Raw genomic sequence first — 23,757 nt, forward strand, 5'->3', positions numbered from 1 at the left:
TTGCCATATGTGTGTTAACTCCCTGGAGGGGATCAAACTCAGGCCATCAGGGTGAGACTTAATACCTACACCACCAGGGAGGCCCTTATTCAGCTTATCACTAAACTCACTTTCTTGCTCTTTTTTCCTTATCCCATTCCTAAACATACAATGACAAACATTGTATTTCTTTCCATCTTTATTGAATTATAATTGACAAGTAGTAATTGTATACCTTTAATATATATGAAAGTGTTCCCGTTTCATTGAGATGCAACTGACAACATTGTCTAAGTTTAAGGTGTACAAATTAATGACAAATGTATATATTGTGAAATAATTACCACAATAAGTTGACACCCATTCCCTCACATAGTTATAAATTTTCTTTTTTCCTTGTGATGAAAACTTTTAAGATATTTGTTAGCAACCAACTTGAAGATTTTGATACATTTCTGCTTGTCCTTGTGAATAGGACATTTGGCACTTGTATTAACTAACTTGTAAAACAAAATTTAACACTGATGTTGTCCCTTTAGTTTCATATCCCTGACTTTAAACTATCTTGAAAGTAGATCAGCTTATTAATTCTATTAGTATTTGTTATCATTTTGCTAAACATCATGCCATTTTGATAGCTCATATTTCCTCTCTCATCTTCTGGGATACTCTTTAGATTTCTGTATCTTTAAGGAAGGATTAATGTTTCTAACCATTTTTCTCTGGCATTTGGATAATGGTTTGAAATTTATAGTTTTGAGTTTTCTATTGTATCAGTTATTTGCCTTCAAGGACCTTGTGGGACTGAAAATGTTTTGACTGCAAGTTAGAAATTATGGAGAAGATACATGAAGGTTTCTATGGGTGCATTTCTTCCTAATCCTTGGTGCACTTGGATAGACAATCAGATATATGGAGTCAGTTAAAGTGGATTGCTGATCTGTCTGCTGTTATTTAGTAGATGACATGACAGGGTCCCTGCCTCTGAGCATAAATTTGAGAAAAGCTATCTTTGTCATAGCCTTCGAAAACCTATGAGCCAGCTGGACCAGTGAGAGAGAAAAGTGACATAGGATCATGAAACCCTAAATGTTTTTAACTACATGAAAAGATCACCAGTCACATTTCCCCCTGGTAATATCATAATATATGCAAGAAATAAGTCAACTAAGGCTGGTAAAAAAAAAAAATCTCTAAATGTGTATATTTTAGGGAGATAGAACTAATTAATGCACAATATAAAAACTTCATATTCAATATTTTTTCTCCTACCCCCCCCACTCTTCTCCCTACAATTTAGAGATCAAAGCATAGAAATTCATTTAAGAGATTCCTTGAAAGATAGCTAGATAGTCCAAAAGAATTTTATACTTTGAATTATAGATTCACATTTGGAAGGGACCATAAAGATAATCTTTTTCAGCCACTCAGTTGATTACTAAGGCTCTCAATTCTGTTACCTTGAACTTTCCGTTCACTGTTCTTGTTTTCTTTTTCTTTTCTTTTATTTATTTTTTTATATTTTATTTTATATAATTCTTACATCATTTTTCATCTTTGCACAATGTATGCATTTTCATTTTGGTTATATTCCCCATACAATTGCACCCTCCCCTTATTTTGACTCTAGTTCTTCCTCTCCTCACCCCTCTCTCCTTCCCCCCCCTCAGTATGTTTCTGGTTTATAGTTGCTTGTTGATTTTGATTATTTACTTTGTATTGATTAGTCTTTTTCCTGGTCTCTTATTTAGGTTTTCTAAATTCCTGCTATGAGTGAGACCATCAGGTATTGTTCTTGTTTTCTTAGGGACTTTACAAAATATTTTAATTAATATTGAACCTTCATTTATTTGAAAATTATCTTATCTCATTTTTCTTTTTTTTTATTTCCTGTCAAATGCTATTTCCTGCTCAATTAAAATGCAGTGAGACCCCTTATCATCTAGTGTTTCTCTTTGGAGGGGCTCCAGTTTATCCATATCCAACAGCAGCACAGAACATAATATACAGAGTATGTGAGAGGAAGCAAAAAATAGACTAGTAAAAATATAAAAATCCTAAGGGCTATACTTTTAAAGATGACTAAAAATTTACTTTATTGGAGGGCATATTCTGCAGCTACTTCCTTGCATTTCTATATTCTGCTGCTGACACTCTTGCCAGCTCCCTTTCTTTGCTCTTTCATCAGTCATCTCTAAATAATCAGTATGCCAGTCTTTTTCAGTTTTTATTCTCCTTGAAGTCTATCTTTTCTTTTAAAAAATATATATTTTAATTGAGATAATATTGGGATATTCTTATCAGGTATTGGCACTATAGCACACCTACCACCAACTCACCCCTAGTCCACCACCATAGTCCATCACACTTTCCTCCCTTTTTCTTCTTATCCTTCTTTCATCCTCTCCCCACCCCCAGATGCTTCAACCTTACTTTTCTTCTTCAGCTTTTTGCTACATATAACTGCCAATTCTTGGGCCTCTGCTCTTCCTAGTGCTTTACTTTCTCCTTTGAGGAGCTCACTCATGGCTTCAACTCTTACCTCTGCTGGACTGGCTCCAGACCTCTCTGGAATGACAAATGTCTTTGTCTCCAACAACTAAGTCCTAGTTTGCTATTGATTTTCTACACTCCAGCCCCAATCAGTTTTAACACCCCAGCCCCAATCAGTTTTAAAAGTTATGGAATCAATTGTTTTGATTTTGCTTTTTTCCTTTTCTTTACTCACATATAATCATCACAAAATAGTGATTTGTCTTTGGGGAAAAAAAAAAAAAACAAAAACAACCCTATCTATCCTCTCTATGTAGTCTCTGTCAAGCATTTATTACTCCAAGCACTTTGATTTACAGACTACCTATGACTTTTCTCTTCCTCAGTCTATTTTGCACAATCACAAGATTAACAGTTTTTGCAAAGCAATCTTGTTCATTTCAATTTCCTTCTTAGACACCCCAGAAGGCATCCAGTCTCCTGAAGAATAAAATATAAAGTCCTGATTTGTTTTTCAAATCCCTTTGGAATCTCCTTCTAGCTCTCCTTTTCAAAAGTATCATTGGAAAGCCTCTCCCAAGCCTCCTGCCACAGTGTGGCATGCCAGTCTTTACCCCTTTGCCTTTCTTGTCCTCTTTCTGTTTCACTCAGCATGTCAACATTTTATCCATCTTTAAGACACATTTTAAACCATTCCCTGCCCTGTGAAACTATGTCCTTTACCTTTTCATTATAAGAGACTGATAACTTGTATTATACTGCCTACCTAAACTACATTTTGACACTTAGATTTTACTTTTAAGAAATGTCATATATACACACATTATTTACACACACTACTTGTCTTACAAGCTACTTGATTGTAGAGACTCTGGCATCCATTTCTGTGTATCTTTTATTGCTAGAACAGCACCATGTAAATATTAGACTCACTATGAAGAGTTATTAGATGGTTAATTGGTCAGGTTATCAGAGTTTTAATACTTATCAAAGGAAGTTATCATATATTTCTTTAATCAAAATGTTTTCTTTCAGAAAGTGTCCAGTCTTTCATGACTAAGTAATTATCAACTTATAAAACAAAAAATCAGAAGCTAAGATCTGTGCTGAGAAGTCTAAAAACGATGAAAATTCCAACAAGCAGAAAGTCAGCAGATACATTAAGGAATTAGGTAAATAGGATCCATTAGGCAATGACTAGGGTATGACTTAGGTCTGAAGGATGGGGTCTTTATAATCAGCTGTCGTATGGCCTTCCTTGTATTTATTCTTACTCTTCTGTCATCTGTTCTTCTTTCCTTTACTAACTTTTGCTTTTTACTGGCCTGTCTGCTTTTTATCCTTGACTTCTGATTTTTTTCTTTCCTTTGACTTTGTCCTTTTCTTCACCACTTCTCTTGTTTTTAGTATTTTTTTCTTCTTTATTTTCCCCTGCATTTTCCCTTTCTTTGTCCTGCTTTCTATTATCCGCAGAACTGACCTTCTTTTCTTGGGACTACTTTCTTTTGGGTATCCCAGCCTCACTCTCCTTCCCAAGGGCCTTCTGTCCTTCTGGTATCGCAGCCTGACTCTCCTTCCCAAGGGTATCCTCTCCTTCTGGTATCCCTGCCTCCTCTCCTTCCCCACAGCCTGACTCTCCTTCCCAAGGGTATCCTCTCCTTCTGGTATCCCTGCCTCACTCTCCTTCCCAAGGGTCTCCTCTCCTTCTTGTATCCCAGCCTCACTGTCCTTCCCAAGGGTCTCCTGTCCTTCTGGTATCCCAGCCTCACTCTGTTTTCCTAGGGCCTCTTGTCCTTCTGATATTCCAGCCTTTCTCTCTTCTCTTTGGGTCCCCTGTCCTTTTGGTGATCCTGTTTCACTTTTCTTTACTTGGGCCTTCTCTCCTTTTAGTATTCCAGCCTCATTCTTCTTTACTTGGATCTCCTGTTCTTTTGGCATTCCAGCCTCATGTTCCTTTTCTTGAAATTCCTGTCCTTTTGGTGTTCTCATGTCACTCTCTTTTATTTGTGCCTCTTGTCTTTTGAGCATCTTGGCATCGCTCTCCTTTACTTTGACCTTCATTCCTATCTTGCTTTTCTCCAACTCGGTCCCTTTTGCTTTGCCTTTTGACTCTGTTTTGCTTGCTGATGTCAAGGATTCATCAGGATCCATGAAAACAATGCCCTTCTGTAGTTTTGCCTTGTTTTCTTCTTGGCTACTTTGAGATTTTTTAATGCTTCCACTTTTTTGAATCTGGGCTCTGGAATCAGATTTTTTTGCAAATTCTCCATTCATGTAACCTGGAAATATAACTGAGAACACAAAAAAAGCGTACTATTCAGATACCAAGTATTTTCTCTGCATTCCTACATTTTTTCTCCTGATAATCATTTTTATTTGTCTTAAAACTGATGAAATGGAGATAACTTGAGATTTTCCTGAAAATATAAAATGGTGTAACCTATACATACAAATAATGTATTATTGATAATATTCTAGATTCTTTTCAGTAAATTGGAACATTAATGAAAGACAGGGCAAAATGTACTATAAATGAACTTTCATTTGTTCTATATACTATGGCTAATGAATCATAGTAATAGCTAAAGAAGGGTATATATTCTAATGATGAAATTTGTTTTTAGATAAAATTGTGGAAAGAAGCAATGATTCTTTCTTAAAATAGAAAAAAAGAAACTCACAAAATTTTTTCCAAATTGAAAAAAAATTATTTTTGCCTTATTATGCAAAAATAATTCTAGCTGAAAATTATTGAGTGCTTACCATATTGAGTTTATGATACATAGAAAATTATTGAGCTTACCGTATTCTTACCATATTTAGTTCATACTGAACTGAACACTTTATATGTATTAATTCATTTAATCCTCACAACGATCATGCAGAAAAGATATTATTATCCCCGTGTTACAGATGAGGAAACTGAGGCAAAGGAAGTTTAAATGAATGTGAATATAGTCATAGAGATAGCAGGTGGTGGAGCTAGATTTTGAACCTGAGTAGTTAAAGATTCCAGAATTAAGTTTTAATCAATACCCTAGATGGTGTCTAATGATATCTGTTCACTTTGTATAAATTTCAGGACTGTTTTAACATTTGTAGATAAACCATTTCTGCTATGCCCTCATTTCTGTATGAGCTAATAAACTTGAAATTTTTAGCTTTTGCGATTTTTTTTTAGCAATTAGACTCCATGAATTAAGAAAATATACACATATCTATGCTAATGCAGGAAACTTATATAGGTTGTGGCTATGGAACAGACACATGCCTTGCCTTGATTGTAGGAACACCTAGGTTTAGCATTCTGCTACCTGGGTTTATTTGAATTAATAAAGGTTAATAATAAATAATATAATAAAGGTCAATCCCCAAAGACTCAATTTCCCCATATTTATAATATAAATATAACTCTTTGTAGAGTTATTTGTAGAGTTATTTAAGGAGCATAGAATTATGAGAGATCCTGGTTCAAACCCTGCCTCCACACCTCACTATCTGCATGATCTTGGGCAAACTATGCTTTCTTATCTGTAAAATGGAAAGTATTATAAGGATTAAATATTATCTAAGTAAAGCACTCAGTACAGTCCATGGCACATAGAGAGCATTCAATAAATATTGGCTATTACTACTAATGGATGAGACACTATGGCAAAGAAATTCTGATCTATCAAGACAAGGCATTCTTAGTTCCAACCAAATAATGCAGAGGAATGGTGAATTGTATTGCAGTAAGACTTCTTGCTTAAAAATTAATTATTTGACTTTCTTTTTTACATATAAGGCTGTTCAGTACATGTAGTCTTTGGTTGAATAAGGGACATAGACAACCGAATTTACCAGTTTTAAAAATGGAGATACACCTGCATTTGGTAAGAAGGTAATTATAAATCAATAGGGGTATTGCAGTTCAGTGTTCGCTGATGTTTTCTCTTTGCTATTTTAAAAGTTTTGACACCAAATATAGATAACATTATAAATCATGCAGTAATGCTTTCTGAGTCCATTTGTGTATTTCCCCCCTTAGTGTCATTCAGTGTCATTTATGGGTATTGCCACTTTTTTATAGACAAATCCATTTCCAATTTTCTAATGAAAAATCAGTAGTAATATATGTCACACTTAGAATTGAGAAAGAGTTGTGAATGTTTTGATATCTAATAGTACTACCAGTGGACACTGGTTTTGTTTACAGGTGTGGGTAGGGTAAAGTGATATGGAGAATAATTTTTCCATAGAAGCTTGTAACCATGAGAATCCCACAGAATGTATTCTAAACAAGCTGACTTTTCCTAATATATGAATAATTTTAGTTTCACCATCTCAAAAGGGGTAATTTGTTTCTTATTTACTACTGTGTGTGGTGCTGCATGACCCATTTTTAACCTAAATTTACCTCTTACATTGTAAATGGTTTTTTACTCAAAAGTAAGTATTTTAAAATTTAATGAACTAGGATTAATGAAGCTATCAGTATTTATTTTAGTTAAACATTCTCTAATTCTATAGAATTTAAAATATTTTATTCTTTTTCCACTACCCTGAAAAATACCTATAGTCACTCATAACAGTATCTTCATATCCTTAATTGTTTCAATATATTTTTTTATGTATCTTCTATCTTGAACAGAAGCAACAGAAATTAGATATGCTAGGATTATTTTTTCAGGAAGCTAGTTATCCTATAGAGTGAGATTCATTTTTATTTCAACTTTTTATTACAGAAATAAGCCACAAATCATCAGTCTACTGAATTTTAACTTTTTTCTCTCCCTTCTTCCAGATTTTGAGATGGTGTATAAATATTTTCTTTCCTTGGACCTCATAATTTCTAGAAGGGTTGTACAGCTTGGCTAAAAGTCCATTTACAACAGAACTCTAACACAATCAAATGATTTATTGAAGATGTAATACTCATTTTAATGTATTCAGGCTTATTTTAAATTTTAATTTGGATTTTTTTAAAGCTGAAAGATAATATCAAATAGCTACCACATTAATAATTCTTATTATAATATACCTAAAATAGTGAAGAAGATAGACAACGGACTTAACTAAGAAAAAAATCTATTAGGTTTTTAATCCAGTAGCTATCAGGGAGCACAGACTAAAATATCTGGACTCTAAAATATTACAGAGATGAATCATTAAAGATCTCAGCTATGAATCAATCAATATTTTTAAAGATCATATTATTAGCTAAATGCAGAGGTAAGAAATTGAGAGAATGATAAAATTTGGTGAGTTGATCTGCCTTAACACTTTCTTTTAACAATTAATTATTGTTCATCTTAACTTCCTTTAAGTTGAAAATTAAGAAGTTAAGAGTTAATCTTAAATTCATTTTACTAAAAATATCAACTGGACAAAATATGTTTAATATATTGTCAAGAAGAATACATGTTTAACAAGAAAAACTTTTTTCAAAATTAAACTGATTTTCCCCTGGCAATTAAAAACATATTTAATAAAAAAAAATCCATATCCATAAAAGAAATTGACCTGTAATCCCTTCTCCTACTTCTTCCCTTTTGTAAGGAAAACACAGTGTCTCATCACCTTCCCCATGTTGGGAGGGTCTGGGAGGGGTATAGACATTCTGAGCAGGACTGCTCTGAATGCGTTTTTTTCCCTTGTACTCTGAATCAAAAGAAAATAATTGCCCCTTTCAACATCACCTCCTCCCCCATTCGCAAAATCATCCTCCTCCTAGTATCAAATGAGACAGAGAATGAATCTGAACATGATTAGTTATGAAGACATATTTTGTATTTGAGATGCTTAAAATGTATCTCACTACATTTGTCTTGTTTCTTGTGATTATACATTTACAGAACTTTAAAAATGATTGTTTTTCTTGAAATAGAGTCATGTAATAAGTAACCCAGATATAGAGAAAGCTTTATTTAGAAAATAAAGCCAAATATAGGAGTAAATGTCATACCTTCTATTTTTAATATGACTCTTTTGTATAAATTATATAGTTTCTCTAGTAGATGAATATTTATATTTACAAACATTTGATTTATAGATAAAGATGCAGGATTAATCACAAAAAAGGCATTGAAGCTTCAGTATAGGAGGCAGTGTGTTGCCCTGGAATGAGTATTTCAGAAGTGACATCCTGGATTTAAATTCTGACATAGTCATTTACCATCATTTTAATCTTGGACACATATATGAGCCAGTTTCTTGATCTGTAAAGTAGGGGGATAATAAGTAGCAATGAAGCAGGGCTATGGCAAGAACAAGAAATTCTGTTTTTGAAAATGCCTAACACTGCACAGTATATGGTAGGTACTCAACATACAGCATTTCTCAAAGTTATCAGAAAGTAGAAGGCATTAGAAAGTAGATAAAATTTTGTTTTTAACCAGTTTTTTTCTGTTAATATGATTTATTGAGCCTTTAATTTAAACTAAAAAAAAAAGGGATACGAATTCCTGGAAAGGAACTCATGGAATTCAGAAAACTTTTTTTTTTTTTTTCATTGTATTTTGCTAGAGTCAGTAAAGAGATTCTGTTTCAGACTCTGAACAATGTTCAGACATTATGACACTTGTAGGAACTTTATCTCTTCTACAGGAATCTCTCCAAAAAATAGTTATTTAAAATATTAGAAGATTCTAGAGAATAGGGACATTTGTAATGACACTGGAAGCTCAAGTCTCTGTCTTTGGGAATATAAGCAGCCAGGACTAGAAAATAACTGTAAACAATGTAAAATAACAGAGTTGGGAATAGATATGGAACTTACCCACAGGAGATAGTGCTGAAAATAAAACACAGAAGAATGGTCAGTGGGGATTTTCATACACAAAACACAGTTCCCAGTGATGCCCTCTGTAGGTGATCATCCAAATTGGAACCCCGGGAGGTTTCATTCTCAGACATGCTTCTGGCCCACTTGACAGAGATGGCTATCTTTATGATGAGATTTACTTAGTGTATGGGATTAAATCCTGTGTAACTGAGATCTAATCTATCAAAATTCAAACAGGTTTCTTTGGGGTAGACAAGCTGGAAATACATGCTGCCAATAATCTTTGGTAGAAAATAACTAGAATTAAACAAGGCAATTATATTTTGTTATTAAAGGAAATTAGATAAAAAGGAATCAAAATAAGAGAAAAAATTACTTATTTAAGAAATATTAATTAAGGTGGATGAATGTGGAACATAAACAAATTTGGGAACATGGAAGATCCTAGACACAGAAAAAGGGAAGAGAAAGAAATGTTCCAAACTTACTGATTTTCCCAGTACTGTCCACTGAAACAGAAAAAGACAAGCACATCAATAGGTATTGGGCTTTGCATTTTCCAAATCCTGAACTTCTACAGTGAACAGAATCTATGTCATGAGCAACTAAATTCCATTTATTTAAATGTGGGGACCTTCATTTCCCTTTATTCTTCTCTTATTTTATTGTAATTTAGAAAGACTTTGTGATTAGTAAATTTATTAAAATTTTATTGACATATTTATAGTATAAGTGTACAACTTTAAAGTGCACATCATATTAATTTGGTATATTTATATATATTATAAGATGATTGCTATTGGAGTGATCATTAGCACTTTCATCATGATACATACATAATGATTTTTCTTTTCAGTGGTTGGATCAAGTTCTAATCTCAGCAATTTTAATGATTACAATATTATATTGTCTATAGTCACTATACTGTGCATTGGATATCTAGGGCTTATTTAATACTCACTGCAAGTTTGTACCCCTAAACAACACCTATCTTATCCCCTCCAACAGTCCCCTAATAACCACCACTTTCTTTTCTATTTTAATGAGTTTGGCTTTTTCAGATTCCACATTCATACCATGCTGTACTTATCTTCCTCTAATTTATTCATTTAGCACAATGAGACCAAGACCCACCCATGTTGATACAAATGATAGGATGTCCTTCCTTCTCAAGATTGACTAATGTTTCATTCTTCTTAATGCATTTAGTTTTTTTTTTCCTCGATTTATTTGTTTATTTATTTATTTATTTATTTATTTATTTACACACACAAGCACTGGGTACAGTCAGAAGCGCGGGAGGGCGAGAGAATTCACCAGAGCCAGAGTAGGGAGCAGAACAGGCAGACTGATGAAATACACTGCTGAGGGGAGCAGCGGGCGGCAGGAGAGGTCTGTGCGCCATGTGGGACCCTCGTCAGAGGCTGGGGATCGAACCGGTGCTGCAGAGGCTGCAGGCAGCTTCGCAACCCAGCGCTCAACCGCTGCACCACCGTGGAGGCCCTTAATGCATTTAGTTTTTTTTTTTTTTAAATATTAAATTTTATTTTTATATTCCCCCATACAATTGCAAACGCCCCATTCTGACCCCAGTCCTTCCCCTCCCGCCCCCCACCCCCAAAAAGTGTCTCTGGTTCATAGTTTTTTGTTGATTTTGATTTTCACTTTCTTATATTCATTTTCCTGGTCCCTTATTTAAGTTTTCTAGATTCCTGCTATGAGTGAGACCATCCGGTATTTTTCTTTTTCTTTTTGGCTTATTTCGCTGAGCATGATCCCTTCCAGCGCCATCCATGTTGCTGCAAATTGCATGTGTTTATCTTTTTTGAATGCTGAGTAATATTCCATGGTATATATGTACCACATCTTCTTGATCCAGCCATCTATTTTTGGGCATTTGGGTTGTTTCCAAAGCTTAGCTATTGTAAACAGTGCTGCTATAAACATAGGGGTGCAGGTGCTCTTTGGAATTGATGTTTCTGTGTCCTTTGGGTAAATACCTAGGAGTGGAATTGCTGGATCATATGGAAGCTCTATGTTTAGTAGGTCCAGAAATCTCCACACAGCTCTCCATAGTGGTTGGACCAGTTTGCATTAAATAAACTGGTCCAATGCATTTAGTTTTTGATGGGCATTTGGGTTGTTTTCATAGCTTGCTATTGTGAATGTTTCAATAAACATGGGAATACATATACCTCTTTGCTATCCTATTTTCATTTACATACCCAGAAATGAAGTTCTGGATCATACAGTAAATCTATTTTTTTGAGGAATCTCTCCCCTGTTTTCCACAGTAGTTGACATTCTCATCAGCATTGCACAAGGGGTCTCTTTTCTCAGCATTCTCAACTAACACTTATTATATTGTTCTTGATGATAGGCATTATAACAAGTGTAAAGTGATCTCACTATGGTTTTAATTGGTATTTCTCTGATAATTAGTAATATTAAGCATCTTTTCAAATACCTGATGGTTATTTGGATGCCTTCTCTGGAATAATGTCTTTTCAGTTCCTTTGACCATTTTTAACTGGGCTGCATGGTTTGTGTGTGTGTGTGTGTGTGTGTGTGTAGTTGTTATTGAGTTGTATAATTTTTTAAAAAATATATCTTTGGGGCATTAACCTCTTATCTGATGTATAATTTGTAAAGCATTCCTCCCATTCTTTATGTTGCCTTTTCATGTTTCTTTTGCTTTGCAGCAGAATTTAAATTTGGTGTAATTCTATTTGTTGATTTTTGCTTTTGTTATCGTACCCAGAAAACCAGCGCCAAGCTAAGGGTCCTGGAGCTTCTCCCTTCATTTTACTCTAGAATTATTATGATATTAGGTCTTTTGTTTATATATTTGATTCATTTTGAGTTAATTTATATGAGTTGTGTATGATAGAGATTCAATTTCATTGTTCTTCCTGTGTTTATCCAATTTTTCTAACACCTTTTCCCTTTCAGTGCATGTCAAATATTATTTGACAGTGTAGGCAGGGGGTTAATTTTGGGCTTTCCATTCTGTTCCATTGATCAATGTATTTACACACCACTACTATGTACCACTTTTTTTTTTTTTGATAACTATGGCTTTGTAGTATAGTTTGAACTCAGGAAATGTGACACTTCCTGCTTTATTCTTTTTCCTAAGGATTGCTTTGGCTACACAATGTTGTGGTTCCATACAAATTTCAGGACTATTTTTCATTATTTCTGCAAGAATACTAATGTTATTTCAATGGACCCTGCATTGAATCTATAGATGACTTTGGTAAGTACATTGTCTTTATTATGCTGAAGTATACTCTTTTCATACCTAGTCTGTCAAGAGTTTTTTATTTTTTTTTATTATTTTATTTTTTTTTTAAAGATTTATTTATTTATTTATACAAGCACTGGGTACAGTCAGAAGCATGGGAGGGTGAGAGAATTCACCAGAGCCAGAGCGGGGAGCAGAGCAGGCAGAAGGACCGAAGTACACTGATGAGGGGAGTAGTGGGCGGCAGGAGAGGTCTGCGCGCCTTGTGGGACCCTCCTCTTGTGGCCGGGGAGCAGCCAGGGATCGAACCGGCACTGCAGAGGCTGCGGATAACTTCGCAACCCAGCACTCAACCGCTGCGCCACGGGGGAGGCCCTGTCAAGAGTTTTTTAAATCATGAAAGAATGTTGCATTTTATCAAATCCATCTTTTTATCTATTTGCATAATCTTTTGATTTTTAACTTTAATCCTATTAAAGTGTTGTATTACACGTATTGATTTGCAAATGTTGAAACATTACATTTCAGGGATAAATTCTACTGGATCATGTTATCTAATTATTTTAATATGTATTTGAACTCAGTTTGTTAATAATTTGTTTAGCATTCTTACATATATATTCACCAGGGATTTTGGTCTATGCTTTTTTCCCTTGAATGGCCTTCTCTAAATTTATTAACAGGGTAATGTTGGCTTCAGAGAATGGATTTTTAAGATTTCACTCCTCTTTTTTTTTTTTTTCTTAAAAATGTTTTAATTCTAAATATCAAAAACCAATATTTAAATAATTTTTGTAATTCTTTTCTTGGAAATCTAGTCTTAGGTCATATTTCCTTTTTTTATTTTTTTTAATATTAAATTTTATTTTTATATTCCCCCATACAATTGCAAACGCCCCATTCTGACCCCAATCCTTCCCCTCCCGCCCCCCACCCCCCAAAAAGCGTCTCTGGTTCATAGTTTTTTGTTGATTTTGATTTTCACTTTCTTATATTCATTTTCCTGGTCCCTTATTTAAGTTTTCTAGATTCCTGCTATGAGTGAGACCATCCAGTATTTTTCTTTTTCTTTTTGGCTTATTTCGCTGAGCATGATCCCTTCCAGCGCCATCCATGTTGCTGCAAATTGCACTCCTCTTAATAGAAGAGTCTGAGAAGAATTGGCATCAATTCTTTACATATTTAATAGAATTTACCAAATTCTGGAAGCCAGCTGGACCTGTGGTGTTCTATATTGGGAGGTATTTGACTAGTAATTCAATCTCTTTGTTATTGACCTGATTTTATTTTTCCATTTCCTCCTGAGTTAGTATTAGTAGGTTGTATGTTTCTACTTCTAGGTTATCTAATTTTTTGACAGTCTTTTGTGGACTGATATATTTCTGTAGTATCAGTTGTAAGTGCTCTTCTCTCATTTCTAGTTTTATTACAGTCTTCTCTCTCTCTTTAAAGTTAGTGTAATTAAAGGTATGTCAAAAACAAGTGCTTAGTTTTATTGATGCCATCTTTTTTTCTGATCTTTTTCTTTTATTTGTGGCTCTGGCCTTTAACTTTGTATTAATTTTTTTCTAGTCCCTTCAGTTGTTGATTTGAAATCTTTCATATGTATGTGTGTGTGTGTGTGTGTGTATATATATATATGCATGTATCACTATATAATTTATTCTCAGAATGGCATTTGCTGCATTCCATATGTTGTTTTTCCCTTTCAGTTGTTTCAAAACTTTTTTTTTTTTAATTTTCCTTTAATTTCTTCTCTGACCCTTTGGGTGTTCCAAAATATGCTATTCACTTCCATAAACTTGTAGGTTTTCTGGCTTCCCTCTTATGGCCAATTTTATTTTCTTAAGACCAGAAAGCAGTTGGCATGATATCAGTCTTCTTAAATTTTCTAAGATTTATTTAGTGATTTTTCTAAGATTTATTTAATGATTTTTCTTATATAATGTTTCATATGTCCTTGAGAAGAATGTGTGTCCTCCTACAGTTAGATGGAATGTTTTGATGTTGAGTTGCATATTTATTTACAATTGTTTTATATCTTGATGTTTGATTTTTTATCATTATATAATGAACTTTGTCTTTTGTTCCTGTTTTGGCTTGATGTCTTATTTTTTTCTAGTTATGAATGGCTAATCCACTTTCCTTTTGTTACCACTTGGATGAAATATCTCTTCCCACCCCTTCATTTTGTGTCTTTGTAGGTATTTTACACTGAAATGAGTCAACTTTGAGCAGCATATGCCTGGGCCTTTTCTTTATTAATTAATTAATTAATCAATTAATTAATTAATTAACTTAATTTTTTTAAAAGTTTTTTTTTAAGATTTATTTATTTATTTATACAAGCACTGGGTACAGTCAGAAGCGTGGGAGGGTGAGAGAATTCACCAGAGCCAGAGCGGGAAGCAGAGTAGGCAGAAGGACGGAAGTACACTGCTGAGGGGAGCAGCGGGCGGCCGGAGAGGTCTGTGCGCCATGTGGGACCCTCCTCTGGTGGCCGGGGAGCAACCGGGGATCGAACCGGTGCTGCAGAGGCTGCGGGCAGCTTTGCAACCCAGTGCTCAACCGCTGCGCCACCGGGGAGGCTGGGCCTTTTATTTTTTTACTATAGACATATACTGTGCCTTTTTTTTTTGCTATTATATAAGTTGTATCTATTTTTTATTGAGATAGTATTGGTCTACAATCCTACATGTGACTTAGGGGTATAGGCTCACATCTCTACAGATGCATGTTATCACACCACACCCATCACCAAAGCATCCATAATATTTCTTTTTTTTTTTTCCCAGTGCAGGACCTTTTATTTAATTATTATTATTTTTTTAATTTTTATATTCCCCATACAATTGCAACCCCCTTATTTTGACCCCAATCCCTCTTTTCCCCACTCCCCCCCATAGTGTGTCTCTGGTTCATAGTTGTTTGTTGATTTTGATTTTTTCTTTCTTATCAGTTATTCTTTTTCCTGGTCCTTCTAGAAAACCATAATATTTCATTGTAGACCACTGGGTCCCTCCCCTCTTTACTCCCCTCTGAGAGCCTCAATTTTGTAGTCAACATTTCTAGGATCTGTATTGGTTTAATTTTGTCTGTTCCTTTTCTTTTTTTCTATCTTTTATTCTACATATGAATGAAATTATGTGGTATTTGTCTCTTCCTCTGACTTTTTACTCTTTACAAAATTACTTCCAGTTCCATCCATGTTGTCATAAATGGCAATGGTTTAGTGTACTATGTAAGTTTCAAGAATATGGCATCATACCTTGATAAATGTATTTACCACACTACATGCTCTACCAAAGTTCTACTGCCATTCAACACTATCAAATTTGCACCACTACCTATTCCTCCCACCCCTTGGATAACCACCATTCTGTTCTCAGAATCTGAGAGTTATTTTTGTTTTGTTTCATTAGTTCACTTGTTTGTTTTATTCTACATATGAACAAAACCATCCTGTATTAGTCTTTTTTTTTTAAATTATTTCACTTAGCATAATGAAACATCTTTTCATATATTTAATTCTTTGATCTTATTGTGTTAATCTTTGCTTTTTAATTGGTTTAGTTTTTTTTTTTTTTTGGACAATGGAAACACAAGTAAATGTTTACAGTTTGCCTGACTATTATGAAAAGCAAGTCTCAATTTAATTTTTTTTCAGAGAGAAAATCAGAAAAGCCTTTCAAAATTTTTCTAAACCTTGTTATCTGAGCTGCAGTGGTGGTCCAGGTTTAGATATGGTAAATTTTATGAAAGAGAGAACAACAATCAATCTTTCTCACTTCAACTCTATTTCAGTTAGTATTTTCTTTGCTTACATTTGCACAGCCTGTCTGTTGTTATACTCTCACATCTTCTCATTTAATTTTTGCCACTTTTCATCTTTTGACATTTGTCTTGGGAGCTCGGAGCCTCACATTGAAATATATATTTCTTAGTGTATTATTTTCATGGTTTTTCCTATGATCTGACCTTAACATATTTTGCCAGCATGGTTTCCCTTCTGTAACTTGATTCTTTAACAAAATGAAGAAATATTTTCTTTCTTTATCTTTGCTATGTAGTTCCCCACTTCTGTGAGTCTTTGATTTACAAAAACCAAAAACAAAACAAGAATACCCCCTCCTCCAAATAAACAAAGCTATTAGTACCTTAAAGGAATACTAGAAAATGTCAGGAAAAGGGATGGAAAATATTCTGACCCTCTGAGTGGTCAGGTGTCAAAAGAGTCAAGCAATTAAAGGAATCCAGATGCTTCAGAGGCCCAGAGGCAACTGAGAAAGGTAATCAGAACTCACCAGCTGCTACTGGACCAATTGCTAATAAATAAAATAAAGCAAACTATTAGTTTTGTTAAATGTTGTTGAATTGTATAATGAATATGCTTCTTTTTAAAATTATATTAACTCTACTTTAGAAACCTAAATATGCAGGCCATTTTGGAAGGCTTGTTTGATATGAGTAAAGGTCTACTGTTTTTTTTTTTTCCAGTGATATATATATATATGTATTTAACATTCTTAACCAGGCAAGAGTCATAGCCTTTCAGGATACAGATTATCAGTTACAGGTTACTAATTTAAGTTCTCTTTTCACCTTCTTTTCTGTTTTCCCTTTCAGACCCCAACCACTATTTCAATTCTCATCATATTCTTTTGTGCAGTATAGAAAGTTTAATTACAATTATTAATTTTAAAACTTTTGTGATGATGATTTTTTTTCCATTTTTCATCTTTATGAAAATCTTTGGGATTTAATCCGAATACTGCAGTCGGCTTAAGAAATGTCATGTGTAAAACATGCTAGTGTGCTAAAAGTAGTTAGAATGGACAGATGTTTTATCCTGATAAATTATTTAGCTCTCTCATAAAATTTAAAGTGATTACACTATCTAATGAGAACTTAGAAGAAACTCTTTCTTCTTTACCAACTAAAGAGCTAAACTACTAGAGTAACTTCAGAATCTTGTACCAAAAACATAAAAAAAGCTTTTCTCTGGGGCTGTTTCTTTGAAAGAATGACTAACTAACATGGTCTCTCTAGTAGAGTTGGTGACTCTACTCTTAGAGTAATTGGAACATGAAAAATTTGTTTAGGAGAGATAAAAATGTGGTCCCACTTTTCTTTGTCATTTTTACCTTATATTTAGTTGAAAATCAACTCTTGGTTGAAATATTAGTGGAGCCAATCCCAAGAAATTTTCATAATTTTAACAATTTATCAGTTTCATTTTCCAGATTTTATTCAGGGATCCAAGGGGGAAAGTAATTCCTTACTGTATGGAAAATTTTCCAAAGTATACCAGAATTAAGAAATGGAAACTTACCAATAGGCACTGGAGCAACTGATAGAACAACATGAAACAAAAATTTATTAGCAGAGTTTTAGAATCAAGAATATAGTTTTCTTCCTTTCCCATTCCAAGGCATTAACAAAGAGATATTTAAAAAACATCAAATCTTCCCCAGAAAGACAATCATGATGGAATAAGAGGGATGAACATTTCTTTTGTGGTAAGATAATAGTCCCAGTCTGAAATGACAGGCTTCAGGCTATTTCAATCTAATAGAAAAGCAGAGTGGGCTAGTACTTATATACTGAGGACATTTCCTTTTCTTCATTATTTAGTTTGGAGGATTTAAATCCTGCAGAGAACTTTTAAACAAGTTTGAATGAAAATTATAGTATTTTTTTTTCCTCTCCCACACCTAAATCTCCCTGACTTTTCCTCTATTCCTCCCTGATACTATTCTGGTATCTCCACATTAGGTAAATTCTAACTTACATGTCTTTATTCTCTTTTTGCAGTATGGACAACTATTTATTTGTTATTAAAAATCGATTAGGTTTTTTGTTTCTTTTAGAAAACAAAATGTCTCTTTTATAGTCTCTTAATCAAATGTTTACTCTTCCCATTGGGTAATTTATTATCCAGCATGATGCTGTATAAGGAGAGGGAATATTTATAGATGCAGACATTAAATTGAATTGGTCCAAATTAGAAACAATTTTCTCCTCATTCTGGGATCCCAATTTTTACCAGCTTGATGAAAAGATAAGAAACTTACTGAGAGGTACTGCTGCATGTGCTAAAATCCAAACACAAATTATTAGTATAGTGGACACAAAAACAGAATTGACATTGAAAATAAAGTTGTTACTAATATTCTTTACAGACAGGAATTTCTGGAATGGAGAAGAAAAAAAAATACCTTAGTCTCTCTTTTCCAGTTGTTTTGTAAGATTGAGAAAGAAGTGTTATTTTCTGTTATCATCCAGTTTCTTTTGGAAATTGAGATATCACAGAACTGAAAAAGCCTCATAACCTTTAAATTTTACTTCTGTGTTCATGCTATTCCTTTCACTTACTGTTTACCCTTTCTTGAGTTTTTGAGGAACTTTTCTTTGTCATTTCTACCTTATATTTAGTTGAAAATGAAAGCTTTTTATTGAAATATTAGTAAGGCCAATGCCAAGAGATTTTCATTCTACTTTTAATAATTTCTCAGTTTCATTTTACAGTTATTTCTCAGTATTCCAAGTTGATCAATTTGTATGCAAAGCTCAATGATCAAGAGCATCTCTAGCCCTGTCAGAAGTGAGGATAGATTTCACTTTTCCTGCCTCCCTCCTAGGACAGTAGTATGTGACCTCTATTTTGTCCTTACTTAAGTCTTTGAAAGTGTGCAATATGTTATTGTCAGCAATGATGCAGCAACAAACTATATACATATGTCTCTCTCTGTCCCAGCAGAAAAACTCTCCCATTTCCTTTCTTTATTTATCCCCCCAGCTTAACAAACTTTGTTTTCTTATATTCTGAGGGAAGAAGAGCAAATGTCAGTAGGAATATAACATCTGAATTGCTGAGCACCAGTTGATGGTGAGAGCAAGCTGGTGTGAACCAAAATCTTCAGATGCCTGCATCACAAGGATGGACATGCTGACCCTGGCCCACTACCCCTTCTACTCCCTTGTAACTCTGGATAAATCCCCCTGTCCTCTTTTAAAAAGAGGGACCATGGTCTTTCAGACTCTAGTCTGCTGCCCTTCTTAATTTTTTGACAAATTAAACAGATTTCCTTCTCTTCAAGCTCTGTTTCCTTTTATTAGCTAGGTGAACTAAAACCAGCTTTCCAGTAACAGCAAGACATTTGAACATACTAGGAAAAATCTATCACATTTAGTTTTTCACTAATCTTTGTGGTTTATGGCTTTCTAAAAAATCATAAATATTTTAGCAGAATTCTAAGGAGTAGATGTGAAAGAGATAAATGTCACTCTTTCCCTTGAAATGAAACAAGCACATTTAGAAAAAAGTCTACAGGGAGCTTACAATAGAAATATCAAATGGAAAGGGAACTTATGTGGGTATAGAGAACATGACACTCACTGATACTCTTCAGTGAGTGAGGACAAAAATTTACTTTTAATTAATACTGAAAATTTTTGTAAGATCCAAAAGCTCCATTTCTGAAAGAAGTGGGAGAAATGAACTACTTTTACTTCCTATTCTCAATATCTCTAGATGAAAAACATGTCAGGAATGTTTAAGTTCATGTAAACTCTGGGAGGACAGTGCATTTTTCTGTTCTGGTCCCTACTGCACGGAGCATGGTAGACTCTTATAAATAGATTTTCAATAAATGTAAATTTCACATTAAATTTTATTTCTGTCTTCACTTATTTTGTAAATTTTCTACCAAAATTATTTATAAACTCTAATAATAAAAATAGTGATAGTTAACTTTTTTTTTACAGGTGACAATTTATAAAACAAAATGTTCAAAAGCATTATTTTTAGCTACAGGCCACCCGTAGCTAACTCGTTTCATTTTCTATCCATGGGTTTTTACTTTCTAAATTATTTATCATTAATTTTAGAAGAAGCTATAAATGTAAAATTAAGAGAGGGTGAAAACTTGAATGTCAAGGCCTTGCACGTTCAGAAAAGCAATAATCAGTATAGCAACCAGCCCCCAAATTGATGAACAGACATAGAACTTACTTTGCTTTTGTTGTCTTACTGTGAAAAAGAAAATGAATGCATGAGAGGTTTCTGGAAGAACAGTTATTTCTCAATCTAGGCTAGAAGTTTTGGTGACAAAATTTGAAAGACCATCATACGCTATATTTAGAACCAGCCAAATATAGTGGGAGAATAAATATCTTGATTATTAGCTCAAGTTCCTATCAATTTGGATGACATTTTGGAAAGAAGGATAAAAGTGAATTATTGGGAGAAGCTATTTCTTCTCATTTTTATCAATTAATATTCCAAAAATTATTTGTTGATAATATTTTTATGCCATTTTTAAAAAGATCTATTTATGCATACAAAAACTGGGGTACAGGCCAGAGGGGTGTGTGTGGGGGTGTGAGAGGATTCTCTAGAGACAGAGTAGGGAACAGAACAGGACAATTGACTGAGATACGCTGCTGAGGGGAGCAGTGGGCAGGCCAGGAGAGGTCTGCTGCACCATGTGGGTAGCTCCCTGACTGGGGATTGAACTTGTGCTGCAGTGGCTACTGATAGCTTCATAGTACTGAGACTTAACCCCTTATACCACCAGGGGATCATATTTCTTATCCTCTAACTAGAATGGAGGCACTGCTTGACTTCAGAGTCAGATAAACAGACCTGGATTTGAATCCCTGCTTCTGCTACTTGTAATTACGGGATCATAGGCAAGTTACCTAGTTTTACTAGTTCCTTCTCTTTATAATAAGAATAAATATATTTCTTAGATATAATGTTTGTGCATACATAAAGCCCTGAGTACAGTTCTTGGCACATTGTAAGTAGTTGGTAACTATTTGTTATTATAGCACCTTGTATCCTCTAAATGGATTTGGTAGCTGAAAATGGAGCAACATATTGGGAAAAGGACTAGGAAAACAAGAAATTAGAAGGCAGGAAAACTGAAAAAATTAGTTAACCATAGAATAAGAAATCATAATCTTAAATCTTGGTATATTCATACTAAAAATGGTATAAAAGGGTCTCTATGTTTATAGCAGCACTATTTACAATAGCTAAGCTTTGGAAACAGCCCAGATGCCCAAAAATAGATGACTGGATCAAGAAGATGTGGTACATATATACCATGGAATACTACTCAGCATTTAAAAAAGATAAACACATGCAATTTGCAGCAACATGGATGGCGCTGGAAGGGATCATGCTCAGCGAAATAAGCCAGAAAGAAAAAGAAAAATACCGGATGGTCTCACTCATAGCAGGAATCTAGAAAACTTAAATAAGGGACCAGGAAAATGAATAACTGTAAGAAAGTGAAAATCAAAATCAACAAAAAACTATGAACCAGAAACATTTTTTGGGGGGTGGGGGGCAGGAGGGGAGGGACTGGGGTCAGAATGGGGAGGTTGAAATTGTATGGGGAATATAAAAATAAAATTTATAAAAAAAAATACTAATTGATCTTTAAAAAAAAAAAAAAAGGTCTCTAGATACTACCAGAAATCAACTCTAATAGTAGCATTAAAAAAAAAGTAGGACTTACTGGTAGATTTCTCGGGTCTGGCTTTAATAAAAAACACAAACAAATTAGCATGGTTGTCAGAAAAAAACAGAAACTACATTTTCACTGATGTCATGTAAGCATGCCTATCACACCCTGAATAGTAGTGAAAAGAAGCGGGGGTTAAGCTAGGACATAATTGTCTTGGGAATGTTAAAGGAAAAAGGATCCACTTGAGAGCTCATTCTTCCTTTTCATATCTTGGTCTATGTGGAATCAGGAAATGTGTCACACCCCAATCTATTTTAATTGTAACTTTGTTGGTCCTTTGCTATTTTTCCTTTCTACCCCTACCACATCTCTCATGCTTGGCATTGTCTCTATGGAGTCAAGCACTTAAGAAATTCCCTCTGCTGTGGCCAGCCTCAGAATATTTGCCTTTTTCCTTTGTCCTCATACACCCAAGATTTTGTGTCTTATAGTTGAAACAGATTTGAGCAAGATGAAGACAGACCGTTACCCCGACACAAGATGCATGAGGGTGAGCAAGAACTTGCTGGGAAAGGATGATCATATGGCCTTTTGTGCCTAAGCCCTGGCAGAATTTCAGTTATAAGATTTTGAAACTTGATAAGGCTAGGAATAATTTCAAAGTTATAAGGAGATTTTTAATTTTGTATAGCAAGAGGTGAAATAAGTAATTCACTTTTGGGGCAAAAGCTTGTTCTTTTAGGAAGTCACTGGAAAGACAAAGCATGGAAAAGAAAAGCGGAGATCTGTGAAAAAGTAAGATTTGAAAAGGAGATATTGATGCACCATGACTCTAAGAAACAAAACCACTCCATGTGAGAATGAGAAACCTACACAGAAGAAAACTATTTTTTAAAATGATGTATGTATTTATTTTATTTTTAAAATTCTTTATTTTATTCATTTTTTAATTTTTTACATGGTTTTTCATTTTTAAACAATATTTACCTCCCCCACCCCCTCAGGTGTAGTCCCCATGGAGTTTCCTTCCCCAGTGCACCATCACCACAGTCCCCTGTGCTCCTCCTTCCCTCCTTCTCATCCCTTTCCCTCCTCCTCCCCTGCAGGATGTCTCTGATTTATAATTGTCTGTTTTTGCTTTGTTGTGTTTTGTACTGTTGTTATTTTTTTTTTTTTACATTGATGTCTTATTTGGTTCACGTATCAAAAAAAAAAAAAAAAACCAAAAAACAAGCAACAACAAATGTTGGCGAGGATGTGGTGAAAAAAGAACTCTCCTACATTGCTGGTGGGAGTGCAGACTAGTCCAACCACTATGGAAAGCTGTCTGGAGTTTCCTCAGTCTACTGAAAATGGAGCTACCATATGACCCCCACAATTCCACTCCTAGGGATCTGCCCAAGAACACAAAAACACTGATTGCAAAGAACACCTTTACACCTATGTTTATTGCAGAACTCTTTACAATAGGTAAAACCTGGAAACAATCCAAATGCACAGAAGAAAACTATTATGAATGAATTTGAGTTGCACTAATTTTTTTTTTTTTAAGATTTATTTATTTGTTTGTACAAGCACTGGGTAGTCAGAAGTGTGGGAGGGTGAGAGAATATGCCAAAGCGGGGAACAGAACAGGCAGATTGATGAAGAAATGCACTGCTGAGGGGAGCAGTGGGCACGGCAGGCGAGGTCTGTAGCACCATGTGGGACCCTCAACCCTCACCAGTAGCCAGGGATAGAACTGGTGCTGCAGAGGCTGTGGATGGCTTCGCAGCCCAGCGCTCAACCGCTGC

General features: G+C 34.4%; 1 protein-coding gene across 1 annotated transcript in view; it reads right to left on the minus strand.

Moving 5' to 3' along the window:
• Nucleotides 1-3,355: 3,355 nt before the first annotated feature.
• The window catches only part of TSBP1 (testis expressed basic protein 1), an 81,580-nt gene continuing 61,178 nt past the window's right edge, over nt 3,356-23,757 (minus strand). The window contains 9 exon segments of the mRNA XM_054698705.1: nt 3,356-4,084; nt 4,087-4,763; nt 9,233-9,247; nt 9,727-9,747; nt 16,790-16,810; nt 17,818-17,835; nt 18,560-18,580; nt 20,500-20,517; nt 22,016-22,036. Of these exon segments, the coding sequence (XP_054554680.1) occupies nt 3,809-4,084; nt 4,087-4,763; nt 9,233-9,247; nt 9,727-9,747; nt 16,790-16,810; nt 17,818-17,835; nt 18,560-18,580; nt 20,500-20,517; nt 22,016-22,036 (1,088 nt within the window). The 3' untranslated portion in view covers nt 3,356-3,808.

The sequence above is a fragment of the Talpa occidentalis genome, unplaced genomic scaffold (assembly GCF_014898055.3).
Source record: "Talpa occidentalis isolate TD23 unplaced genomic scaffold, MPIMG_talOcc4v2.1 talOcc4.2, whole genome shotgun sequence".
NCBI lineage: Eukaryota > Metazoa > Chordata > Mammalia > Eulipotyphla > Talpidae > Talpa > Talpa occidentalis.